The sequence below is a fragment of the Papio anubis genome, chromosome 3 (assembly GCF_008728515.1).
Source record: "Papio anubis isolate 15944 chromosome 3, Panubis1.0, whole genome shotgun sequence".
NCBI lineage: Eukaryota > Metazoa > Chordata > Mammalia > Primates > Cercopithecidae > Papio > Papio anubis.
Window position 1 is genome coordinate 146,638,342 of NC_044978.1, and position 27,587 is coordinate 146,665,928.

Consider the following 27,587-nt stretch of genomic DNA (forward strand, 5'->3'; position numbering starts at 1 on the left):
CAGAATAAGTGACTCTTAAGTTGAGTCTTAAAGGGTGAGTAGGAAGTAGACCATTGTGTGAAGAATGACTGCTATATTTCTAGTTTGACTGACTGGATATCAGAGGAGATGCGTTAGGGAAGAAGATAGCGTCTTAGCAGTTGTGTTCAGAAGTGTTGAGATTCAAGCCTGGTTCTATATATTAGCACAGTTATATCACTTGGAGGAAGTAGAGAAGAAATGAAAGAGGAGACAAATCTGAGAATGCCCGCTCTCTATCTCTCTCTCTCTTTGTGTGTGTGTGTTGTGTGTGTGTTTAGACAGCATCTCACTGTGTTGCCCAGTCTGTGGAGTGCAGTGTTGTGATCATAGCTCATTACAGCCTTGACCTCCTGGGCTCAAGTGATCCTCCTACCTCAGCCTCCAAAGTAGTTGGGACTACAGATGTGTGCCACCATGCCCAACTAATTTTTTGATTTTTTTTTTTTTTTTAAGAGAAGAGATCTCACTATGTTGCCCAGGTTGGTCTCATACTGCTGAGCTCAGGTGATCCTCCTGCCTCAGCCCTGTTTCTGTTTAGTTATATCTTTTTTTTTTTGGGGGGGGACAGTCTCACTCATGTTGCCCAGGCTGGAGTGCAGTGGTGTGATATCAGCTCACTGCAACCTCTGCCTCCCAGGTTCAAGCAATTTTCCTGCCTCAGCCTCTTGAGTAGCTGGGATTATAGGCACCCGCCACCACGCCCGGCTAATTTTTTTGTATTTTTAGTAGAGATGGGGCTTCACCATGTTGGCCAGGCTGTCTCGAACTCCTGACCTCAGGCCATCTGCCTGTTTCGGCCTCCCAAAGTGCTGGGATTACAGGCATGAACCACGTGACCAACCTAAAACAATTTTTTTTCTAATTGTCAAAAGGAAAAGATGTACAAAGAGGAAAGGGGTAATATATGGACACAGTGTTTTTTAAGCTCTCTCAATATTTTATTTTAAAAATTGGATTGATAAATTATAAGCATATTGAAAATGGAGCTTAATCTTTTTGATATTTCTTAAGAGTACTTAAACAATGTATGCAATTGATAAATATATACTAGTAGGAGTAATATACATTGCTACTGTAGATTTTATCAGAAATTTCCAAAACATTGTCATGCATACGGACAACTATTTGGTTTTGTTTTGAAACTTTCTGCCAACTGTCCTTTCCTAAAAGATATTGTTATGAGTGATTACCTCAGTGTAAGATTGTTATGTGAGAATACAAAAATGTCACTTTAAATGCTGTTTATCTAGTATTAGTTTTTATATATGTAGATGTATTTCTGTTACTGTATTTAAATGATTGTGCATTCTTCTTTTTCCCTCAGCACTTTAAAAATTCTATGTTTACATATCATAATTGTCTTTTCTAATGCCTACTTTTTTCACTTATTAGTGACCTTTTCTAAGGCACTGGTAATACAGTTGGCCTAGCAGTTTTCCAGTAGTCATATTGTTAGATAATCTGTAACATATTTTTCTTAGGTTAAAGCAACTTAACTTTGTACTAGAGGGGAAAATAATCCCCTTTTAGGAATATTTTCTCCCGTAAGATTTCTAAAGACAGTATAGTATTTAAATTCAGATTTAAAATGTGAACCTGTAGTTTAAAGGAAAGTATGTAAGGGATTAAGCACTGAATATTTTTCTTTTCTCTAATGCTGAAATATTGCTCAGCTAATTACAGCTTGTTACAATGAGTTAGACATCTGCTAATGACTAAGAAATTTCCTTCAGAATCTCAGTCCTTTGGACTTAGACTATTAACAAATATCTATGATATCGAATTTAATGTAACCTTTGTAATTCATATCAAGGTATAACTGAGTTTAATAGAAATCTTTTCTCCCTTTGTTCTGAACATTTCACTAAAATATATTTTTATGAGAAAATCTTATAAATAGAATGATATAATTTGTTATTGCTTTGTAGTTTAGAATGCGTATTTAATGTTCATTATCTCCTCAGCTAAGATACCTATTTGTGCATTTTTATGATTAAAAGCCTTTTTCTTAAATATCTTTCCCAAGGGTCCAGCACATTATAAATTTAACTCTGTCTTTGGAGGAGTCAGTCTCTATAATTACTAAGTCCTCATCTTCAGAAACTTCCAGCAAGAATGTCTTTCTTGGTAGGAACTTTTGATCTAATACCATAATCTTTGCTTTTTTTTTTTTTTTTTTTTTTTGACACAGAGTCTCACTCTGTTGCTCGGGCTGGAGTGCAGTGGCGTGATCTCGGCTCACTGCAGCCTCCACCTCCTGAGTTCAAGCGATTGTGCTGCCTCAGTCTCCTGAGTAGCTGGGGCTACAGGCATGTATCACCATGCCTGACTGATTTTTTAATATTTTTAGTAGAGATGGGGTTTCACCATCTTGGTCAGGCTGGTCTCAACTCCTGACCTCAAATGAGGTCCACCTCAGCCTCCCAAAGTATTGGGATTACAGGCATGAACCACTGCGCCTGGCCTAATACCATAATCTTTGAGCTTAAATGGATAGTTACTTTTTTGTTTGTTTTCGTTTTTTGAGAGAGGATCTGTGCAGCTGTGCAATCTCAGGTGGTCACTGCAACTTCCGCCTACCAGGCTCGAGTGATTCCCCCCTCCACCTCAGCCTCCTGAGTAGCTGGGACCACAGGTATGCACCATCACGCCTGGCTAATTTTTTGTACTTTTTGGTAGAAACAGGATTTTGCCGTGTTTCCCAGACTGGTCTCAAACTCTTGAGCTCAGGCAATCCACCTGCCTTGGCCTCCCAAAGTGTTTTGATTACATGCGTGAGCCAGTGCGCCTGGCTGAGAGTTACTTCTATTATTGGGGTCATCTATTAGCCTTCCATAATTATATGTCTAACTTATAAAAAAAATTGTAGGGGTGTGCAGGGTTCTCATTTATCCTCCATCTAGGTTCTTCCAGAACTGAAAAATTTTGCAAGTATTTATATATGTATGAATATGTTTTTGTTTTTGTTTCTTTTGAGACGGAGTTTTGCTCTTGTTGCCCAGGCCGTAGTGCAATGGCACGATCTTGGCTCACCGCAGCCTCTGCCTCCCAGTTTCAAGCAATTCTCCTGCCTCAGCCTCCCAGGTAGCTAGGATTACAGGCATGCGCCACCAAGCCCGGCTAATTTTGTATTTTTAATAGAGACGGGGTTTCTCCATGTTGGTCAGGGTGATCTCAAACTCCCGACCTCAGGTTGATCCACGCACCTCGGCCTCCCCAAGTGCTGGGATTGCCGGCGTGAGCCACCCGCGCCTGGCCAGTTAATTTGTTTTTTAAAAAATACATATTCAGGCCAGGCGCGAGTGGCTCACACCTGTAATCCCAGCACTTGGGGAGGCCGAGGTGGGTGGATCACCTGAGGCTGGGAGTTCGAGACCAGCCTGGCCAACATGACGAAACCACGTGTCTACTAAAAATACAAAATTAGCCGGGCGTAGTGGCGCATACCTTTAATCCCAACTACTATGGAGGCTGAGGCAGGAGAGTTGTTTCAATCTGGGAGGCAGAGGTTGCAGTGAGCCAAGATTGCGCCATTGCATTCCAGCCTGAGTGACTGACAGAGCGAGACTCTGGCTCCAAAAAGGAAAAAAAAAAAAAACATTATGAAATAATTAAAACCAATAAAGCATACCCATAAAAGTACAAATTATTTTTATTCTAAATTAGAGTATTAAAATGGTTGCAATAGGCCAGGCATGGTGGCTCACACCTGTATTCCCAGCACTTTGGGAGGCCAAGGCAGGTGGATCATTTGAGGTCAGGAGTTCGAGACCAGCCTGGCCAACATGGTGAAACCCCATCTCTACAAAAATACAAAAATTAGCTGGGCATGGTGGCCTGTGCCTGTAGTCCCAGCTACTCTGGAGCCTGGGGCAGGAGAATTGTTTGAACCCAGAAGGTGGAGGTTGCAGTGAGCCGAGATCGTGCCACTGCACTCTAGCCTGGTGACAGAGTTAGACTCCATCTCAAAAAAAAAAAAGGTTCCTATATTAGCCAATAATTTTCATCAAAGAATTGTGAGACAAGGCTGTGTTCACTCAGAAACCACATCATACACTTCTTTTCTCTGCTGTCCAGATTTTGCAGTCATTGCTCGGTGGGTGTAAAATTTTTAGTCAGGGTCTAGAGCAGACAATTCTTAACCACTTATGCTGGTTTTGAATATTTCAGTTCCTTCTTTTGGCCGACAGTCATTTTTCTTTTCAAAAATATGAAAGCAAATCACATTTTTGGTAAAACTCTTTTTCTTCTATAGAGAGAAATAGCCCGGAAACTTGCAAATCCTAAGCAACCAACAAATCCTTTTCTAGAGATGGTCAAATTTCTGTTGGAAAGAATCGCACCTGTGCACATTGATTCAGAAGCCATAAGGTAAGCCAAGAAGTATATTCACTCAAAAACAGATAATCTGAAACTACAATTGTTGTTAATTTAAATTCTGGGCTCCTAAAGATACCTAAAAACCTCCGTATGTCTCTTTTTAATCACAGGGGTGTACATCATTCCAGTTGAACGGAAAGCCTTCTCATTTTATGATCTTTGACTTTAATGCTTTCTGTTTTTAAAGAGTTCTTGTGTTTATTTTTAGCTTACGCGTTCTCATTAAAGAAAACTTAGAACAAAGAGTAAGATAGAAAAAGGAATATTTTAGATCTATGTGGCTGTTGACCAACCTCTCAGTTTGCTTAAGCATTTTAATGGCCCTACAATATTCTGTAGTACATACTATACCACTGTTCATTTAATGTGTGAGAACAGAATGATACATTGGAAAGAGGACAGGATTATCTTTAGACAAATTTGGTTTCAAAACATAAGTCTACTTTGTGGCTTTGGATAAAGTCTTTGAATTTCATTTATTTTCAACTTTAATGTGGGCATAAAATCGTGGTGGATGATTATGTTAATTTGAGATAGTATATAAAGGTAAGCAGCCTGGCATCATAGACGTTAGTTAAGAGCTATTGATTTTTTATTACATATTCTCATGATTTCAGACTTTTCAAACTTCTGGTAATGCTTTTCTCTTGCACCAATCATTTTTCCAGTAGATAAGCTATATATCTTTCCATATTGAGTTACTGTGCAGCACTTGTTGGTTCTTTTTCCAAACAACTTAGAATTCAGAGATTAGTTCCAGTGCCCAAGCTTCACTGTTTGTTTCACCTTAGGTGAATCACTGATGTGGCTGTATTGAAATGCTGATTGTCATTTGCTAGGGCTTTCATAACAAAATACCCCAAAGTGCCTAACCTGAACAAAAGGAATTTATTTTCTCACAGTTCTGGAGGTGTAAGGCTGAGATTCAAGGTATCAGCAATTTTTAATTTTTTTCCTGAAGCCTCTCACCTTCATTTGCAGATGGCTTCCTTCACACTGTGTCCTCTCCTGGTCTTTTCTCTGTGCACCCAGCATGTCTATGTCCTAATCTTTTATAAGAACAATAGTCCTATTGGATTAGGCCCCACCCATTCAGTTTTATTTTACCTTGATTATCTTTTCAAAGGCCCTGTCTCTAAATACAGTCACATTCTGAGATACCAGGGATTAGAATTAATATGAATTTGGGAGAAACACATGTCAGCCCATAACATAATAAATGTACATGTATTTGAGCTATGTCTGATAATTTAATACATTTATACAGTTTGTGAAGATCAAATGAGTGTATTGGTGATATACATCACCGTAAATATTCATCTTTATGCTAGAAACATTCAAATTATCTTCTAGCTATTAAACTACAGTCACTCTCCCAATCTCTAAAACACTAGTCGTTCTATATTAATTAACCTCTCTTCATTCCCCCTTTCTCACCCTTCCCAGCTTCCTTTAACTACCAGTCTACTGTGTCATCATGAGATTCACATTTTTAGCTCCCACATATGACTGAGAATATGCAATATTTGTTTTTTTGTTCTTGGCTTGTTTTATTTAACGTAATGAGCTCCATTTCCATACGCATTGCTACAAATGGCAGGATTTCGTTCTTTTTTTATGGCTGAATAATTTTTCATTGCACATATATACCACATTTTCTTTCTTCATTCGTTGATGTGCACTTAGGTTGATTCCATATTGGCTATTGTGAAGTGACACAATAAACATAGGAGTGCAGATATCTTCAATATGTTAATTTCCTTTTTAAAAAATATATACCCGGTAGTGGAATTGCTAGATCATATGGTAGATCTAGTTTTAGTTTTTTGAGGAACCTCCATACAGTTTTCCTTAGTGGCTATGCTAATTTACATTTCCAACAACAGTGTACAAGGGTTCACTTTTCTCCATATCCTCGCCGGCATCCGTTATTCCCTGTCTTGTTGATAAAAAGCCTTTTGTTTTTTCTTTTTTTTTTTTTTTTTCTTTTTTGCTGGAGTCTTGCTTTGTCGCCAGCTGGAGTGCAGTGGTGCCATCTCAGCTCACTGCAATCTTCGCCTCCCAGGATCAAGCAGTTCTCCTGCCTCGGACTCCCAAGTAGCTAGGACTACAGGCGCATGCCACCATGCCCAGCTGATTTTTGTTTTTTAGTAGAGACTGGGTTTCACCATGTTGGCCAGGATAGTCTCAATCTCTTGACCTCATGATCTGCCTGCCTCAGCCTCCCTAAGTGCTGGGATTACAGGCGTGAGCCACCGCACCTGGCCTCTTTTCCCACTTTTAAATTGGAATTTTTGTGTGTGGTTTTGATTTTTTTGTCTGTCTTGTGTTTTTTTGTTTTGTTTTGTTATTTTGCAGTTGAGTTGTTTGAACTCCTTCTATGTTCTGGTTATTAATCTGTTGACAGATGGATAATTTGCAAATATTTTCTCATTCTGTGGGTTGTCTCTTCGCTTTTTTTATTGCTCCCTTAGCTGTGCAGAACCATTTTAGCTTAATGTAATCGTATTTTTCTATTTTTGCTTTGGTTGCCTGTACTTTTGGGATGTTAGCACAAACAAACTTGGCTCAGATCAATGTCTTTAAGCATTATCCTAGCATTTTCTGCTAGTAGTTTCATCCACTAGGTCTTAATCCATTTTGATTTATTTTTTTAGAGGGTGAGGGATAGGGGCATATCACTGATGAACGTAAATGCAAAAATCCTCAAAAATACTAGCAACCTGATTTCAATAACACATTAAAAATATCATTCATCATGATAAAATGGAATTCATCCCAGGGATGCAGGGATGGTTCATAAATCATATATCAATAAACATGATTCATATGAATAGAACCAAGAATAAAAACCGTATAGTCATTTTAATAAGTACTTAAAAAACATTCAATAAAATTCAACATTACTTTATGATAAATACCCTCAACAAAATAGGTATAGAGGGAACATACCTCAAAATAATAAAGGCCATATGTGACACACCCACACTGAACATTATACTGAATGGGGTAAATTGAAAGGCTTTCATCTGATATCTGGAATAAGATATAGAAGCCACTTCTGCCACCTTTGTTCAACGAATTACTGGAAGTCCTGGCCAGAGCAATTAGTCAAGAGAAAAAAAGGCCATCCAAATTTAGCAAGAAAGAAGTCAAATTAGCCTCGTTCGCAGATGACATTATCACAGAAGAAGCTAAAGACTCCACCAAAAAACTGTTAGAACAGATAAATGAATTCAGTATACAAAATCAACATACACAACTCAGTAGCATTTACATATGCCAACAGCAAACAATCTGAAAAATCAAGAAAGCAATCTTATTTACAATAGCTACAAAGAATATTAAATACCTAATAATCAACTTAACCAAATAAGTGAAAGATCTATTACAAGGAATACTTTAAAACGCTGATGGAAGAAATTAAAGACAACACACAAAAAATGGAAAGATATTCCATGCTCATGAAATGGAAGATTTTTTTTTTTAATTTTTCTTTTTTTTTTTTTTCTTTTTTGAGATGGCATTTGGCTCTTGTTGCCCAGACTAGAGTACAATGGCGTGATCTCGGCTCACTGCAGCCTCCACCTCCCGTGCTCAAGCAATTCTCCTGCATCAGCCTTCCGAGTAGCTGGTATTAACAGGCATGCGCCACCACACTTGCCTAATTTTGTATTTTTAGTAGAGACACGGTTTCTCCATGTTGGTCGGGCTGGTCTCAAACTCCTGACCTCAGGTGATCTGCCCGCCTTGGCCTCCCAAAGTGCTAGGATTACAGGCATGAGCCACCATGCCTGGCCAAAATTAATCTTGTTTAAAATGACAGTACTACTCAAAGTAATTTACAGACTAAATGCAATTTCTATCAAAATACAAATGACATTCTTCACGGAAATAGAAAAAACAATCCTAACTTTTACATGGAACCACAAAAGACTCAAATAGCCAAGCAATATGAGGAAAAAGAACAAAAGCTGGAGCGATCACACTACCTGACTTTAAAATATACTACAAAACTACAGTAACCAAATCAACATGATACTGGCATAAAAACTAGACACATCTAAAGGAACAGAATTGAGAACCCAGATACATGTTCGTGCTTTTTTGGCCAGCTCATTTCCAACAGAAGTGTCAAGAACATACAAGGGGGGAAGGGATAGTCTCTACAATATTGTGCTTGGAAAACTGACTAGCAGAAGAATGGAACTAGACCCCTATCTCTCATCTCTCAACATATAAAAAAATCAAAATTGACTTCTTTTTCTTTCTTTGTTTTTGAGACAAGGTCTTGCTGTGTCACCCAGGCTGGGGTAGAGTGGCATGATCATAGTTCACTGCAGCCTTGACCTCCTGGGCTCAGGTGATGCTCCTCCCTCAGCCTCCAGAGTAGATGGGACCATAACCCATGCCACCACAACTGGCTAATTTTGTGAACGTGCTTTTTTTGTTTTTGTTTGTTTTGGTTTGGTTTTGGTAGAGACGGGGTTTTGCCATGCCATCCAGGCTGGTCTCAAACTCCTGGACCCAAACGATCCACCCACCTTGCCTCCAAGAGTACTGGGATTATAGGCATGAGCCACCAAACCCAGCCCTTTTGTGTTAAGATTTTCTTTTTTTTTTCTCTTTCCTTTTTTGGATATGGGGTCTCACTCTGTCGCCCCGACTGAAGTGCAGTGGCACAATCCTGGCTCACTGTTGTGTAGGCTCAAGCAATCTCAGACCTCAGCTTCCTGAGTAGGTGGAACTATAGATGTGCATCACCATGCTCGGCTAATTTTTTCAAAGTTCTTTTGTAGAGAAGCAGTTTTGCCATGTTGCCCAGGCTGGTCTCGAGCTCCTGGGCACAAGCAATCTGCCCACCTTGGCCTCCTAAAGTGCTGGTATTTCAGGCATGAGCCACCATACCTAAGTCTCGTCTCGTCTCTTCTCTTCTCCTTTTTCTTTCTTTTTCTTTTTCTTTCTTTCTTTTTTTTTTTTTTTTTTTTTTTTTTGAGAAGGAATCTTGCTCTGTCACCCGAGCTGGAGTGTGCAGTGGCGTGATCTTGGCTCACCGTCACCTCTGCCTCCTGGGTTCAAGCGATTTTCCTGCCTCAGCCTCCCGAGTAGCTGGGTCTACAGGTGTGCGCCACCATGCTAGGCTACTTTTTTGTATTTTTAGTAGAGACGGGGTTTCACCATGTTGGCCAGGCGGGTCTCAAGCTCCTGTGCTCAAGCAATCTGCCCACCTCGGCCTCCCAAATTGCTGGAATTTCAGGCATGAATCACCGTGCCTGGCCTAGAATTTTGAAAGAAAGGATTGGGGTTAATATAAAATCATTCTAAATATAATCCATTTCCCCCCCATACATATGTCCATATACCTTGACATATGTGTGCTACAGTTAGTTAATGGTTTATAGGTAGTAGATGAAAATGAAGTAGTCATTGTAATGATGTCTGGAACCCAGGTAAACGTAAAATTTCAAAAAAGAAAGGGTTAAGGACTGAATCCTGAGGGAAATTAGCAATTAAGCGGCTGGCAGAAGATAATGGACTTAAATTTTTTTTTAAGTTTTAAGCAGACATAGTCAAAAGCAGAAAATTGGGAAAGAGTTTTATCACAGAAACCAAAGTGGGGCTAAGGAGGAGTCAGATGGTATCCAGAAGTTGATTAAATACTAAGAATCATCGACTGGATTAGGAAATGGGAAAAATTCACAATGACCAGAACAGTTTCTGTGGAGTAGCAAGGACAAAGCCAGATTGCCATGGATTCAGAAGGCATAGGACAGTCTTTCCAACATCTACATCATGGTACACAGAGGTGATCAGTGTTACTTAGGCAGAGAAGACTGCTGAGTCTGTTTTTTACTGACCCAGCTTGACAGAAAGCCACTAGGTACCACTTGGCTACACTGAGGCTTGAGCATATTAAAGGGATACATAGCCTTGTCACCCTTCTAAACCCTGCTTAGGAGATAAATTGACAGCACCAGTGGGGACAATCAGTGCAGACAGCACCAACCTTACATAAAAAGCAAAGGAGGGCCAGGCATGGTGGCTCATGCCTATAATCCCAGCACTTTGGGAGGCCGAGGCAGGCAGATCACAAGGTCAGGACTTTGAGACCAGCCTGACCAACATGGTGAAAACCCCGTCTCTACTAAAAATACAAAAATTAGCCTGATGTGGTGGCATGCAACTGTAATCCCAGCTACTCAGGAGGCTGAGGCTGGAGAATCACTTGAACCTAGGAGGTGGAGGTTGCAGTGACCCGAGATCACGTTATTGCACTCCAGCCTGGGTGACAGAGCGAGATTCCGTCTTAATAAAAATAAAGGAGAAGACTGGGTGTGGTAATCCCAGCACTTTGGGAGGCAGAGGTGGGTGGATCACTTGAGTCCAGGAGTTCAAAATGAGCCTAGGCAATATTGGCAAAACCCCATCTCTACAAAAATACAGAAGTTAGCAGGACACCAGGGCATGTGCCTGTGGTCCCAGCTATGTGGGAGGCTGAAGTGGAAGAATGAGCCCAGGAAGCAGAGGTTACAGTGCGCTGAGATCACGGCACTTCACTCTGTCCTGGGCAACAGAATGAGACTGTGTCTCAAAATAAGACAAAAACAAAAAAACTGAGCTAAAATCAGAGTTTGAGCCTCAAAAGAAAAGTAACAGAGAAAAATAAGATGATGGAAAGGGAGGGAGTAAGCTTGAAGAAGAATCTTCTGCTGCTGTTTTTGGCTAAATAATTTTGAATGTTTAAATACCTTGAAAAGGTGCTAGCTGAGGTCGGGTGCAGTGGCTCACACCTGTAGTCCCAACACTTTGGGAGGCTGAAGTGGGCGGATCACCTGCGGTCAGGAGTTCAAGACCAGCCTGGCCAACATAGTGAAACCCCATCTCTACTAAAGATACAAAAATTAGCCAGGTGTGGTGGTGCGTGCCTGTAATCCCAGCTACTCAGGAGGCTGAAGCATGAGAATCACTTGAACCTGGGAGGCGGAAGTTGCAGTGAGCCGAGATCGCGCCATTGCACTCCAGCCTGGGCAAAAAGAGCGAAACTCCATCTTTTTTTTTTTTTTTTTTTTCTTAAGGTGCTATTTGAAGACAGATTTCAGATAAGGGAAAGGGAATATAGGTATGAGGGAGCAGCATTCCTAAGGAAGCAGAGTGGAAAGAACGACATCTTAGCCTATGACAGGACAAAATAATACACACAAGTTAGAGGAGGTTAGAAAATTAGGTATGGAAAATTAGAAGAGTTTTCACTGAAGGCTTCCATTACTACTTTCCCTTCTGTTCAAGATGAAGTTGCTCAGTGGGCGTATTTAGACTTCGGTTAGAATGGTGAAGATTTGTAACAGTGGTTGTATAGCGTAGACTTCCCTAGCAGTTTTGAAGAGGCAGTTGGATTGGTGATCATCTTTTGCATCTTGATAGCCCTGTGAAGTATATATTATTTATCTAATTTACAAAAGAGAAAAAATATTTTATAAGAGGAAGGACGGTGAACCTGGTTTGAAGACTTTGGTCTTTCACTTATAGCTCCTTGACTTATACTGGTGATTACCAACATTACAATGATAGCAGAGATTATGTCTCTCATTTCACACTGTATTTCTCAGGGAGACCTTAAGACTTGGCACGTGACAGGTAGTTAGTAAATACTCATTAAATAATCATATGCATGGAACCTATCATAGGTATTCACATATTTATGAATTTTTTTGAAACACACTTGTAATTTTGTTAAATTCAAGCAATGTTTACTAGGATTTCTTGATAAAAAGCTCAATCTGGAATAATTTTCTCAAATTGAATAAATCTTTAAAATACAATGTCAGAGCTAGAATTTCCAGAAAACATATAGGGTAGGCAAAGATTCTTAGAGGGCACATAATAGCCACAGACCAGGAGAAAATACTTGAAAAGTATGTATTTGGTAAAGTATTATATCCAGGCTATATAAGGAACTCTGACTACTCAATAAGACAAACGACTTTGTTTTAAAATGGGCAAATTTGAACAGATACTAGATAAGATGGTAAATAAGCACAAGAAAGGACAGTTAGTATTAGTACTCATTTGGGAAATGCAAATTCAGATTTTTACAATTTTATTTTATTTTTATTTTTATTTTTTTTTGAGACGGAGTCTGGCTCTGTCACCCAGACTGGAGTGCTGTGGCATGATCTCAGCCCACTGCACCCTCCTCCTCCTGAGCTCAAACCATCCTCCTACCTCAAGTATCTGCGACTACAGACACACACCACCACGCCTGGCTAACTTATTTTTATTTTTGTTGTTTATTTTTTTGGTAGAGATGGGGTTTTGTTACGTTGCCCGGGCTGGTCTCAAGCGGTCCTCCCTCCTCAGCCTTTTCAAAGTGCTATTACTATTGGCATGAGCCAACGTGCTGGCCTATTTTTATGTATTTATTTTGACACAGGGTCTTGCTCTGTCTCCCAGGTTGGAGTGCAGTGATGCAATCATGGCTCACTGCAGTCTTGACCTTCTGGGCTCAAGCAATCCTCCCACCTCAGCCTGCTGAGTAGCTGGGACTACAGGGGTGTACCACCACACCTGGCTCATTTTTGTATTTTTTGTAGAGACGGGTTTTGCCAAGTTGCCCGGGCTGGTCTGGGCTCAAGTGACCTACCCTACTCAGCCTCCCAAAATGCTGGGATTATAGGTGTGAGCCACTGCGCCCAGTCAGAATTCAAATTATAATGAGAAATGCCACTTACACACTCACTAGAATATTTAGAATTAAAGATTTTAACCATACTAATTGTTGGTGAATTGGAAAATAGTTTCTTGTTACATTAAATGTACATACAACATTACCATCCAACCCAGGAATCCTAATACTAGATATTTGTCTAAGAGGAAAGAAAACATACATTCCCTTGTGTTTAACTGCTTTTAGCAGCTGTGTTCGTAATACCTATAAATCACAAATACCCAGAAGTTCATCAGTGGGTAATTGGATATTCATTATGATGGAATACTCAGCAATAGTAAGGAGTAAACTACTGATTATATGCAACAAGTTGGATAAATCTCTAAAGTATTAGCATTATGTCACATGGAAGATGTCAGACACTACATACATGAAGTTCTAGAAAAGTCAAAGCTATAGCGACAGAAACCAAACCAGTGGTTGCCAGGGTGAGGGTAGGGAATTGACCACAGAAGAGGTTTAGAGCAATATTTTGTGGAGGTGAGAATGTTTTTTATATATATATATATCTATATATCTATATATATATATATCTCCACAAAGAGATACCACTTCACATCCACTGAGATGGCTATAAGTAAAAAGACAGACATGTTGGTGAGGATGTGGAAGAACTGGAACCTGTCATATTCCTGGTGGGAATATGAAATGGTGACACTGCATTGGAAGACAGTTTGGTAGTTCCTCAGAAAGTTAAACATGGAGTTAACCATATGACCTAGTTGTTCCACTCAAGTGTAGACTCAAGAAAAATAAAAACATGTTTATGCAAAACCTGTACATAAATGTTTGTAGCAACATTATTCATAATATCCCCCAAAAATAGAATTAACCTAAATGTCCATCAGCTGATGAATGGATAAATAAATTTTGGCTGGGCGCAGAGGCTCATGCCTGTAATCCCAGAACTTTGGGAGGCCAAAGCAGGCGAGTCACCTGAGGTCAGGAGTTCGAGATCAGGCTGGCCAACTTGGCAAAACCCCGTCTCTACTAAAGATACAAAAATTAGCTGGGTATGGTGGTGGGCACCTGTAATCCCAGCTACTCGGGAGGCTGAGGCGGGAGAATCACTTGAACCCGGGAGGCAGAGGTTGCAGTGAGCCGAGATCATGCCACTGCACTTTAGCCTGGGCGACAGAGCAAGACTCTGTCTCAAGGGGAAGAAAAAAAAGAATCTTAATTCCGTATACTGGAATATTATTTGGAAATTTATTTAAATGATGCTACACTTGATTCATGCTACAGTGTGGATGAATGTCGAGAACATTATGCTAATTGAGAGGAGTCAGTCACAAAGGATAACAGTTGTTTGTTAGTCTGTTCTCATGCTACTGATAAAGCCATACCCGAGACTGGGTAATTTATAAAGGAAAGAGGTTTTAATGAACTTGCAGTTCCACGTGGTTGGGGAGGCCTCACAATCATGACAGAAGACGAAGCAAGAGCAAAGGGATATCTTACATGGTGACAGGCAAGAGAGTTTGTGCAGGGGAACTCCCCTTTATAAAACCATCAGATCTCATGAGATTTATTCAGTACCACAAGAACAATATAGAGGAAACTGCCCCCATGTTCAATTATCTGGCCCTGCCCTTGGCATGTGGGGCTTATTACAGTTAAAAGTGAGATTTGAGTGGGGACACAGCCAAACCCTATCAAATTGTATGATTTCATTAATATGAAATGTTCAGAATAGGCAAGTGTATAGGAGAGAAAATAGATTGGTAAATGCCTAGGGCTGGAGGGACTAATGGTGAATGAGTTCCTGCTAACAGGTAAGGGGTTTGACTTAGGATAGTGATGAGATGTTCTATAATTAGGTAGTACATCCCTGTGAATATAGTAAAAACCATTAAGTTGTACATTTTAATTCAGTGAATTGTGTGGTATATTATACATTAAGTTAATGTTTATACACATATACACCAATTTAGTTTTTTTTAATGTTATCAGATTAACTGAAGATAATGAATTTTAAAATAATTGTTGTGATGTAAGAGGAGAAAGGAAAGGATGTGCTAAACTTAGTTTAAACAGCCATTATGGAGAACAGTGGAGGATCCTCAAAAAAACTAAGAAATACAACTACCATGTGGTCCAGCAATCCCACTACTAGGTATACATCCAAAATAAATAAAATAAGTTTATCAAAGGGATATCCGTACACCCATTATTATTGCAGCATTATTGACAATAGCCAAGATTTGGAATCACCCTGTGTCCACCAAGGAATGAATGGGTAAAGAAAATATGGTACATAGATAAATGGAATACTATTCGGCCATAAAAAAAGAATGAAATGCTGTCATTTGCAGCAATGTGGATGGCATTGGAGGACATTATGTTAAGTGAAATGAGCCAGGACCAGGAAGTTAAATACCACATGTTCTCACTGGTAGGTGGAAGCTAAAAAAAAAAGTAGAGCTCTCAGAAGCAAAAAATAGAACAGGAAACAAAAGGCTGGAAAAGGTAGTGGGAAGGGAGGATTAGAGAGAGATACAAAATTACAGAAAAGGATATAAAATTACAGCTAGATGGGTGGATGAATTCTAGTGTTCCATAGCATAGTAGGCTGACTGTAGTTAATAATAACATAGTTTCAGATAGCTAGGACAATATTGAATGTTCCCAACACAAAGAAATGATAAGTGTTTAAGATAATGGATATGCAAATTATCCTGATCTTATCACCATGCATTATATGTCTGGAAACATCACTCTGTACCCCATGAATATTTATAATTTTTGTTAAATTTTTATAAGTGAAAATAATTTCATCTGTATCCTATACATATTTGGTACTTTTAAAAAATGAATAATTTGACCTATACATAACACCAAAGGAAAAAGAATTAACCAAAATCTTGTTTTGAACATTTGTAATAATAATTGAATGTTCTCATAATAGGGTAATATCTTCTTCAGTTTACTGATCTCAAAACCAGAAATCACATTTGTTTTTACTTAAAATAGTACCATGTTGCTACATCTGATTTTTATTGACCAGATAATATTCTATTTCCTGGTGGTATTTTGAAAAAACTAACTCCCTAATTTTTGACAATTAAATTGTTTCTAATTAATGAATCTTTATAAATATGGCATGATGCTTCTGATGACTTGCTTCTTTGCTATAAGTTTATAGAAATAGTTACTGATTCAGTAAATTACCAGCAATTAATTCATTTGTCCATGTATATGTTTATTATTTGTATTTTTTTGAGTCAATTGTCATTGCCCACTTAACTACTATATTATTGTTTTTCTTAAAACTGAAAATGATCTGTGTATATATGGAAATGAATATTAAATTACTTATGTGAATATATTACCAGTGTGTTGTGTCATTTAATTTTAGTTTTGTTATTTTTTAGAAGAGTTACTCTTAATACATTAAGGTTTTTAGGGGGATAAACTAAGTAGAAGTTTAGTTATCAAGTAGATGACAAGGTTGAACTTTTTTCCCTCACAGAAACTCCTTTGAATTTAATATTTTAAGGTTCTATATATGTTCAGTCACAGTGTGATTAGGATATAGTTACTACTCTAGTGGTTACTGATTTATATTTTCTTCTTTTTATAGTGCACTGGTGAAATTGATGAATAAGTCAATAGAGGGGACAGCAGATGATGAAGAGGAGGGTGTAAGTCCAGATACAGCTATCCGTTCAGGACTTGAACTTCTTAAGGTATTTTTGAAACAGTTTTGTTGCCATGTATTTCTGTGGGGTCATAATTTGCCTTCCCTTCAGGATATGCAAGAGTCAGGCTTATTTCGTAGGAAACTATTTGAAAGATTTAAAACCTGTGTTGGAAATCAGATTATGTAAAAGTAATATTTTTATGTTATAATATAATAATGTAATTATTTTACATTATAAATTAATATTTGTTTCACTGTTTATCATTTTCATGCCTTCTATGCTTGGTAGTGATTACTGTACAATCTATTCTTAGTAATAGCAAGGTGTGACTTAAGACTTAGTGGACAGGGTATGTGACTAAATCTAGGGGAGGGAATATCATCATTAAAGGGAGTATTTCTTGGTATATTTGTGGGATTCTTGGGAGACTGGCACGAATAGAAAAAAGGGGTGTTTTGAGGAATAATGGGAGACAAGGTGGTTCCAGATTGTCGAGTGCCACTGGGTAAGAAAGGTACTGTCACGAGCTTTTAACCTGGCTTACAACCAGCTGCAGCCCTTGATAGAACTTTCATTGGATTGAGTAAAAGAAGGGAAGAAATTGAAGGCAAAGAGACGTGATACCACTGTGACTTACAGGAGAAGAGACAAACCAGTGCAATGGATGTTACATAGAAAAAGAATTATGGGCTCGTATTCCGAGGTTCTTAAATGTAATTTCATTGAGCTGGGCTCAATGCCTGTAATCCCAGCACTTTGGGAGGCCGAGACGGGCAGATCACGACGTCAAGACCATCCTGGCCAACATGGGGAAACCCTGTCTCTACTAATAAAGTACAAAAATTAGCTAGACATGGTGGCACACGCCTGTAGTCACAGCTACTTCGGAGGCTGAGGCAGGAAAATCGCTTGAACCTGGGAGATGGAGGTTGCAGTGAGCCGAGATCGTGCCACTGCACTCCAGCTTGGCGTCAGAGTGAGACTGTCTCAAAAGAAAAAAAAAAATCATTTCATTGATAGAATTGATATGATGCCTCCTGAATAAGATTTTAATTAATTTTTTTAGTAATTGAGTTGTATTTTTAAGTTCTCTTAAAAGTGAAACCACCTTTAAGGTAACATTTTTTAATAGATTGGTTTTTATTACATTTTTCTAATTTAATTCTCCAGTTTTCTATAAATAATCAAAACCACATAAGTAAATATTATCACTGCAAACCTTGCCAAATGAGACAGTAGCACTTAATGACCATTAAATAAGTGCTTATTGAAAAATTAATGAAGACCACCTGCTCATTCCCCTTTCTCCCTGCTTCTCTATTTGCCTCCCTAATCTTGATACTACACTAACTGAATTGTTATGAATTGTATGGAAGGTTAACTCTTTAGATATGTATCTAACTTGCTAAAAATTATTTAAGAACAGGCTCGTGCTCATGTCATAATAAGGGAATAATTATGTATTGTAATCATAATTAAAAGTTCACAATAGTGGCTTCTTTGTTGATAATTATGATGAGTGATTTCACTTGAAATATTTTCTTGCCTTGGTACAGTGGTTTATGCCTGTAATCCCAGCCAAGGCAGGAAGATCTCTTGAGCACAGGAGTTGGAGACCAGCCTGGGCAACATAGCTAGACCTCATCTCTACAAAAAAAAAAAAACGCCGGGCGCGGTGGCTCACGCCTGTAATCCCAGCACTTTGGGAGGCTGAGGCGGGCAGATCATGGGGTCAGGAGATCGAGACCATCCTGGCAAACACGGTGAAACTCCGTCTCTATTAAAAGTACAAAAAATAAGCCGGGCATGGTGGCGGGCACCTGTAGTCCCAGCTACTCAGGAGGCTGAGGCAGGAGAATGGCGTGAAACCAGGAGGCGGAGCTTGCAGTGAGCTGAGATCAGGCCACTGCACTCTAGCCTGGGCGACAGAGTGAGACTCCGTCTCAAAAAAAAAAAAAAAAATTTTTTTTAGCTGGGCTGGTGCACCTGTAATCTCAGCTCAGGAGGCTGAGACCACAGTGAGCTGTGATGTTCCACCGCACTCTAGCCTAGGTGACAGAGTGAAATCCTGTCACAAAAAAAGAAAAGAAAAAAAAAATTCTCATAGATTATCTTTTTGCCAAAGAAAGCTCTGAGTTAGCATTTTGTTTACATTACACAAAGATTGAGTCATTATTATGGAGGTTTTATTTCAAGTAAGCATTCCTTCATCTAAATACAATATATTTATAAACTGATAATAGTTATTAATATTGTAAATCACATTCCATAAAAAAGGAGTTTTGTGTTCTAAGTAGCAGAGTAGACTAAGAGGTGAAGAAGAAAATAGGACAAAGGCTGTCTGTCAGTTGTGTGAAGGAATAACTGGGAGCTACTACACCACACAGTATTTCTGATAATGTCTAATTAGCCATAACTAACTGCAAGGGTGGCTAGGAGATGTATCTCTATTCTGTGTAGCTAGCATATTTACCCCAGAATTTATTTATGTATGTATGTATTTATTTATTTATCACGGGAAGTATTTCTTTTTTAATGGATTAAAACAATTGTTTGTACTTCTAAAGCTGTATCTATTTTTTCAGGTTCTGTCTTTCACACATCCTACCTCGTTCCACTCTGCAGAGACATATGAGTCCTTGTTACAGTGCCTAAGAATGGAAGATGACAAGGTGGCAGAAGCTGCTATTCAAATTTTTAGAAATACAGGTCACAAAATAGAAACAGACCTTCCCCAGATACGATCGTGAGTACATTTTTTGTCCCATGGTAAATACAAAAGTTTCTAAGTGTGGGAACCATAAAATCATTGTTTTCCTTTTGTATAGGAAGTTAGGAGGGAGGAAAGACAATTTTGATTTAAAAGCTACTTTTCTGTGTCCTCCTCTGTTTTGTCTTTCCCTTGCCTTACACCCCTCTCCCACCATTAGAATGTAGGCAGCAGAGTAAACTGAAACTACATGTTTGTTTATAACAAAATCATTTTAGGATATTAAGAATCAAAGGTTATCCCATAATTTAGTGTTTTATTTATGATTAATATCTTTCTAATCCATGTATATTCATCGTTTTTTCTGTAAATGGGTTATAAATTCAATAACTGTCACACTGCTATCCTACCAAAAAATGGGGCAAATAGTTCACTTTGGCATCTTAAAAATGTTAAGGTGAAACTTGTGCTGAGATGTTATATTTAGACTTAAAGTATGCAGAAGACATCTTCTGGAGGAAAAAATACATTGCAAATGGCTGTCGAATCATATGTATTCATTCTCAGCATTGTCTGGCTAATAAAAAAAGTTACCACAATCAGTCCCTGCCCTCGAGGAGTTTGTAGACTAGAAATAATAAACTTTATATGTATACATTATTAAAAAAAGATTATTGACACAATAGGATAGATTTTGATAAGTTTTTCAAGGGAGGAAATCCTATACATTTTTTTAAGGCAAAGGATCTATTCTTAGAGAAATTCTACCCCAAAGGAAGCAATTGAAAATGGGTGTAGGTAGAAGAGGTAACTTTGGACGTGAGGAATAAAATACCTCATTCATAAGATTAATGGAGGAGAAAGGAGATAATCACTGGAAAGAAGAAAAGCACAACACTAAAGACCTCAATAACATCTCTGATGGCATCACTGGATTATACTGCTCTATAAAAAAACAAGAAGAAAGGTTAAAGTTGACTTTCTGTATTATTTTATTTGGCTAATAATAATTAATAATACATTTAACAACAGTTAGATTGAAACTGTCTTCCTTTGTCATTCACCAGTGTTATTTTATAAGAGATCATAGTCTGGTAAATGGAATGGTGAAAGACTAAACAGATAGGAGAGAGGAAAGACATCTTCCATGTAGAAGTGTGGTCAAGACTCAGTCAAGGAAGTCTGTTTGGGCATGGGCATCCCTATCTCATAATTCCAAAGTCCATAGAGACAAACTTCAGGCATATTTATAAATGTCACATCAGACTTACACCATCTAGCATATGTTCCCATTTTTGGTTAAGGTGCATGGCCTGGAGCCTGCAGTATAGCTTTTCATATCTAGCCTTCCATTATCATAAGAGGGCATTGTCACCCCTGCATTTGATACCACTAACTTTATAATTTATGAAACAGGCTCTTCTCTAATAACATTAAATATATGACAAATATCTTTCCTTCTATGTTTGTTTCGCTTTATCAGTTTTCTTCTGATTATAAAAATACTTAATGTTCATTGTAGCAAACTGAAACTAGAAAAGATGTAACGAAATAGTCACCATTAACATTTGATATGTATACTTTCTATGAATGTTCATCTACTAGATGTGTTTGTCTATTTTTTAAAAGTTCATATATGCACACTGTTTTCTTCATTCTACCTAATGTTTTTTCATGTCATCAACATTTAATTTTTGGAGAGTGTTACATGTTTTTCCATCTCGTCCTGAAAGAAGACTGTTTTAGATTACTTTTCATTGTCAGTGTAGAGGGTAAGTGTATGGATTTTGAAAGAGGTGCTAATTTTCAAATCCCAACTCCCAGTTTCCTAACTTCGTCATCTTAGGAGGCTTAAATAACATCTTTGTGCTTTAATTTTCTCATCTGTGTAATGACTATAATAGTCGTCTTTGGGTGGATGTGAACATTAGTTGAATTAATCCATGCGGAAATACCTAGAATGGTGCCTGGCACATAATAGTTAGATATTTATATTGCCATCCTAGTGATATATATGTAGCTGTATCTTTGCATACTTTCTTTCACTAGTATTATTTCAGCTGCTTAATACAACTTGGCCTTTTGCTACTCTCTTTCCATAGCTACTTTGAAATAACTGAAGGGGATTATAAAAGGGAATTGAAAAATTAGCAATCTCCTACTTAGAAGGTAAATGTAAAAATATGTCATGGGATAAGCTTTAGATTATGAATTAAGGGTTACTTGTTATTTTGCATATTTGTCAGGTAGCTTTAAAATGAAAATTGTCTCCTGAAGTATGCTTTTTCTTGAGGCATTGTATTTCTTGGTTTATTCTTGGGGGCAGAGAGGGAGCTTTTTTACAAGTTTCTTTAGATCAGATAATTTTTAAGAGAGCCTTCTCTACCAGCATCCATCCATATAGGGGACGTGGAAGTCAACCAAAGGAATAATTGTTTGTTTATGGGTTTAAGAAAAAAAAAAAAACACTATATTATTTTTTGCAGGACCTTAATTCCCATTTTACATCAAAAAGCAAAGAGGGGTACTCCACACCAAGCAAAACAGGCTGTGCACTGTATACACGCCATATTCACAAATAAAGAAGTCCAGCTTGCACAGATTTTTGAGGTATATCTAATATATAGGTTGTGTTTATATTGGTCTTTATTTTTTAAGCTCTATAGTTTGATGAAGATGGAAGCTAGATTTTTTAAAGCTGTTTATATGAAGTCCTACCCTAGAATATAAATTCCTTGTGAGCAAGGATTCTGTCTATTTTATATGGTACTGCATTCCCGGCCTGTGGATCAGATTATATGTTCAAACACCTCATATTGAAGGGTTTTGTGGTTTTTGTTTGTTTTTTAGTTTGTTTTTGAGATAAGGTTTCACTTTCTCACCAGTGCTGGAGTACAGTGATGCGATCTCTGCTCACTGCAGCCCCGAACTCCTAGTTTCAAGCATTCCTCCTGCTTCAGCCTCCCAAGTAGCTGCGAGTACAGGCACTGCCACCATGCCCAGCTATTTTTGGATTTTTTATAGAGATGGGGTTTTGCCATGTTGCCCAGCCTGGTCTCAAACTCCTAGACTGAAGCGATCCACCCACTTCATGCTTTCAAAGTGCGAGGATTACACACATGAGCCAGCACACCTGGCCTTACGTGTTTATGTTAGAACATTTTACTTAATTTTAGCCTTATTGGTTCAGTGGTGCATTTATCCTCAGAAAGTATTAGTAGATAATTTTGAACAATCCAGTTTTAAGTACCTAAGAGCCCTACCTGACAATCCTGTTTCCCTTTCTTTACTTATAATGACTGGCCTCATTTTACTATTAGAAATGTATTCCTATTATCATAAATTGGAGGTAGTGTGACCAAAGCCCAGTGAACTCTTACTTTTTATGATTTAAGGTCATTTAAAATGTTCCCACAGGATAAGAAATCCACCAATATAGCAAATCCATTGTTGTAAATTAGTCAAAAATAATGCTGATTTCATGAAGCAAAAAATTTTTTTAACTTCTTTTGAGTTTTATTTTTTATGTTTTTTCTACATTCTTTCAATCTTGCTAAATTTTAGTAGGTGAATTAAGTACCAGGTGTCTTAGGTTGAAGTTAGTTATGATCATATTAGAGAAGATTGGTTTGGGCATGATAAATTCAGGAGGACTCAGGAAAATGTACTGTTTCAGTAGAGTGTCTAGATATTTATCAAACACATTGGTAATTTTGTCTGTTTTATTTTTATAGCCACTCAGTAGGAGTCTGAATGCTGATGTGCCAGAACAACTTATAACTCCATTAGTTTCATTGGGCCACATTTCTATGTTAGCACCAGATCAGTTTGCTTCCCCAATGAAATCTGTAGTAGCAAATTTTATTGTGAAAGATCTGCTAATGAATGACAGGGTAAGTTTCTCATTTAATTAAATTGAGAATCATGAGACTAAGACTGTTTACATCTTCATCACAGAAACACTTCTGTTTCTATGTAATTCTCTTTTTCTTTTAAATTATTCTATATTGGTTCTACTTATTTATTATTTAAATTTCAAACTACTTCCTTATTTCATGGTAGCTATTACTACTAGATTTTCACACTTAAGAAACAAAAATTAGAACATGGGATTGGTGAATCATGAAAGTTAAATATAAGTGAAAGCTATTTTCCTGACCCTCAAAAGACAGTTTATCATTTTCTGGAATGTTAGAATTGGGTTATTTTTGTTTTTTGTTTTGAAGACAGAGTCTTGCTCTGTACCCCAGGCTGGAATGCAGTGGCTCGCTGCAACCTTGGCCTCCTCTCATTCCTCAGCCTCCCAAGTAGCTGGGATTACAGGTGCCTGTCACCACGCCTGACTAATTTTTGCATTTTAAGTAGAGACGGGGTTTCACCATGTTGGCCAGGCTTGTATTGAACTCCTGACCTCAGGTGATCTGTCCGCCTTGGCCTCCCAAAGTGCTGGGATTACAGGTATGAGCCACCATGCCGGGTTAAAATTTGTTTTATCAGACATTGTTAGAAATCTAAGTGGATTAGCCAGGCGTGGTAACGGGCGCCTGTAATCCTAGCTACTCAGGAGGCTGAGGCAGGAGAATCACTTGAACCGAGGAGGGAGAGGTTGCAGTGAGCCAAGATTGCACAGTTGCACTCCAGCCTGGGCAACAAGAGGGAAACTCTATCTCCAAAAAAAAAAAAGTAAGTGGATTTGAATTTGACTAATTTTTAAGATAATACACTGTACTTTTGGCACTAGATTTATTGATGTCTGTGTGCTCTGATTTATTACCTCTGTCTAGGTTGGAATGTACAGATTGAAAAGACTCCCCAAATGATTTTGGAAACACACCTTAATTAAGAATCACTGCTAGCAGGGCGTGGTGGGTCACGCCTGTAATCCCAGCACTTTGGGAGGCTGAGGCGGGTGGATCACCTGAGGTCAGGACTTCAAGACCAGCCTGGCCAACATGGTGAAACCCCGTCTTTACTAAAAATACAAAAAAAGTAGCCGGGCGTGATGGCGAGTGCCTGTAATCCCAGCTATTCGGCAGGCTGAGACAGGAGAATCGCTTGAACCCAGGAGGCAGAGGTTGCAGTGGGCCAAGATTGCGCCATTGCACTCCAGTCTAGGCAACAAGAGCAAGACTCTCTCAAAAAAATAAATAAAAGAATCACTGCTTTACCAAATGGATCTGAATTAAATCTGTTGTTATTGAATAAAGACACAGATATGCTGGATCATTACGGATAACTTTCAATTAAGTGTTAATTTGTCACAAATCCAACTTATCCAAAGTTCCTAACTCTCACATGGTTCGGTAGTCTTGAGGCCTCAATATCAGGAACTTAAAGACACCAGCTAGTATACTTTCTGTATTTGTACCACCTCCCACTTTTGAATGCAGCAGATAAGAAGAGAAGAACATAGCCTAAGTCTCATTTCCCACACCACATATCCTTGCTGCTGTTTTTACTTTTGGTAGATGTGGTTGTCAACAAAGGTGAAATTTAAGATACCTCTTAAATGATGATTGTTGATAGATTGTGTTTTCAGGTGGTCTTTTTTATTGTGGTAAACTATACATAATATCAAATTTGCCATTTTTAAGTGTTAACATAATAGCCACATTGTTATCTAATCATCACCATCCCATCCAGCTCCAGAATTTTTTCATCACCCCAAACAGAAACTCTGTACCCATTAAGCAACAACTCTCCATTGCCCTCTGTTCTACCTTCTGACTCTATGACTACCTGTTCTAGGTATCTCTTATATGATATTTGTCCTTTTGTTTCTGTTGTATTTCACTTAGCATGTCCTCAGGGCTCTTCCATGTTGTAATATGTATCAGAATGTTGTTCCTTTTGTGGCTAAATAGTGTTCTATTATATGTATATTTTTGTTTGTATATATCCCACATTTTGTTTGTCGATTGATAGATACTTGGGTTGCTTCTGCGTGTTGGCTATTGTGAATAATGCCGATATAAACGTTTATGTTCCTGTTCTCCCATTTCTTGGGTATATATCTAGGAATAACATTATTGGGTTACATGTCATTTTCCTTTTTAAAAAAGCAATAGCCGGCCGGGCGCAGTGGCTCACGCCTGTAATCCCAGCACTTTGGGAGGCCGAGGTGGGAGGATTAAGAAGTCAGGAGATCAAGGCCATCCTCACTAACACAGTGAAACCCCATCTCTACTAAAAATACAAAAAATTAGCTGGGCGTGGTGGTGGGTGCCTGTAGTCCAAGCTACTCGGGAGGCTGAGGCAGGAGAATGGCGTGAATCCGGGTGGCAGAGCTTGCAGTGAGCCTAGATCGTGCCACTGCACTCCAGCCTGGGCGACAGAGCAAGGCTCCATCTCAAAAAAGAAAAACAAAAGCAATAGCCATACTAGTGCATAAGAAGTGGTATCTCATTGTGATTTTGATTTGCATTTTCCTATAATGATGTCAAGGATATTTTTTCTGTGCTTATTGACTACCCTGTATATCTTCTTTGGAGAGCTATTAAATTCCTTCACCTACCCCACTCTTCTTTTTTTTTTGAGACATGGTCTCACTCTGTCACCCAGGCTAGAGTGCACTAGTGCAACCTTGGCTCACCGCAACCTCCGCCTCACAGACTCAAGCAATACCTCCTGCCTCAGCCTCCTGAGAAGTTGGGTCTACCAGCACATGCCACCATGCCTGGCTAATTTCTGTAGTTTTTTATAGAGACAGGGTTTCGCCATGTTGCCCATGCTGCCTTCACCCGCTTTTAGTTGGGTTGCTTCTTGTTGAGTTTTAAGAGTTGTTTACATTTTCTGTGTATTAAACCATTGTCAGATATTTACCAGATCCAAGATCATGAAGATTTCTCCCTATGTCATCTTTTCAGAGTTTTATGGTTTTAGCTATTAAATTGAGATATTTGATTCATTCTGAGTTAATTCTTATATATATTAACAATCTAGTTTCTTTTTTTGTTTGTGTGTTTGTTTCTTGTGGATATCCAGGGGTTTTATGTTTTGTTTTTGTGTTTTTGAGACGGAGTCTCACTCTGTAGCCCAGTCTGGAGTGAAGTGGTGCAATCTTGGCTCACTGCAACCTCTGTCTCTTAGGTTCAAGCAGTTCTCCAACCTCAGCCTCCTGGATAGCTGAGACTACAGGCATGCACCACCATGCCCAGCTAATTTTTTGTATTTTTAGTGGAGGCGGGGTTTTGCCATGTTGGGCAGGCTGGTCTCAAACTCCTGACCTCAAGTGATCCACCTGCCTCAGCCCCCCATAGTGCTGGGATTACAGGCACTGACCCTCTGCACCTGGCTGAATATCCAGTTTTTCTAGCACCATTTGTTGAAGAGACTGTTCTTTCCCTAAAGGTGGTCTTGGCACCCTTGTCAAAAATGAATTACTATATATGCAAGGGTTTTCTGGGTTCTTTATTCCATTGGTCTGTATGTCTGTCCTTGCCAGTACCAGCCACACTGTTTTGATTACTGTAGGTTTTATAGTAAGTTTCAAAACTGGGAAGTATGAGTCTTCTAACTTTGTCCTTTTACAAGCTCTGGTTGGTGATGTTCCCATCGGTTTCTCAGAGGCTGTGTTGATCAACATGAAAAACTTAATCAGCAAAAAATTAAATTTTTTTCTTCATGCTAATAGCTAAATTTATTCAATTGTCTATAGTCAACAGGTGAAAAGAATGGAAAACTGTGGTCTCCAGATGAAGAGGTTTCCCCTGAAGTACTAGCAAAGGTAAATTTGTTTAGGCCTTGATAATCTTCATGTTTAAAAAAGGAACATTTGTAGTTATCTTCCTCACCTTTTAAACATTTAATAAACAGAGATGGGATCTTGTTGTGTTGCTCAGTTTGGTCTTGAACTCCTGGGCTCAGCTGATCCTCCCACTTCAACCCCCATGAGCTTGAGCCATTGTTCCTAGCCGAGAGCCTTTTTTATTCAACAAGCTTTTCTTAAGGAGTTGCTTTATTTTAAAATTTATTTTAAAATTCTTTGCAAAAAATTGTTTCTTGAAGACATTGTAGTTGTCATTGTTTATTATATGTCAGTATCTTCTGCCTGCTAAAGCAATCTCAATGAGGCTGTTTTTTAGAGAGGTTGTTTATAGAATGACGG

The 27,587-nt window shown here is 38.5% G+C and overlaps 1 protein-coding gene across 7 annotated transcripts in view; it reads left to right on the forward strand.

Annotated features, from left to right (window-relative positions):
• The window catches only part of PDS5A (PDS5 cohesin associated factor A), a 168,338-nt gene that overhangs the window by 89,342 nt on the left and 51,409 nt on the right, over positions 1-27,587 (forward strand). For 6 of the 7 annotated variants that reach the window (XR_002522017.2, XM_021938385.2, XM_021938383.2 and 3 more), the window contains exons 17-22: positions 4,277-4,392; positions 16,710-16,815; positions 19,356-19,516; positions 21,967-22,090; positions 23,215-23,373; positions 27,138-27,206. Coding sequence is in view for 6 of the 7 variants with exons in the window: in XM_021938385.2 (XP_021794077.1) it covers positions 4,277-4,392; positions 16,710-16,815; positions 19,356-19,516; positions 21,967-22,090; positions 23,215-23,373; positions 27,138-27,206 (735 nt within the window). In the remaining variant the exon portion in view is untranslated. The remainder of the gene's footprint in view (positions 1-4,276; positions 4,393-16,709; positions 16,816-19,355; positions 19,517-21,966; positions 22,091-23,214; positions 23,374-27,137; positions 27,207-27,587) is intronic. The other variant, XM_021938387.2, reaches the window with a different exon arrangement.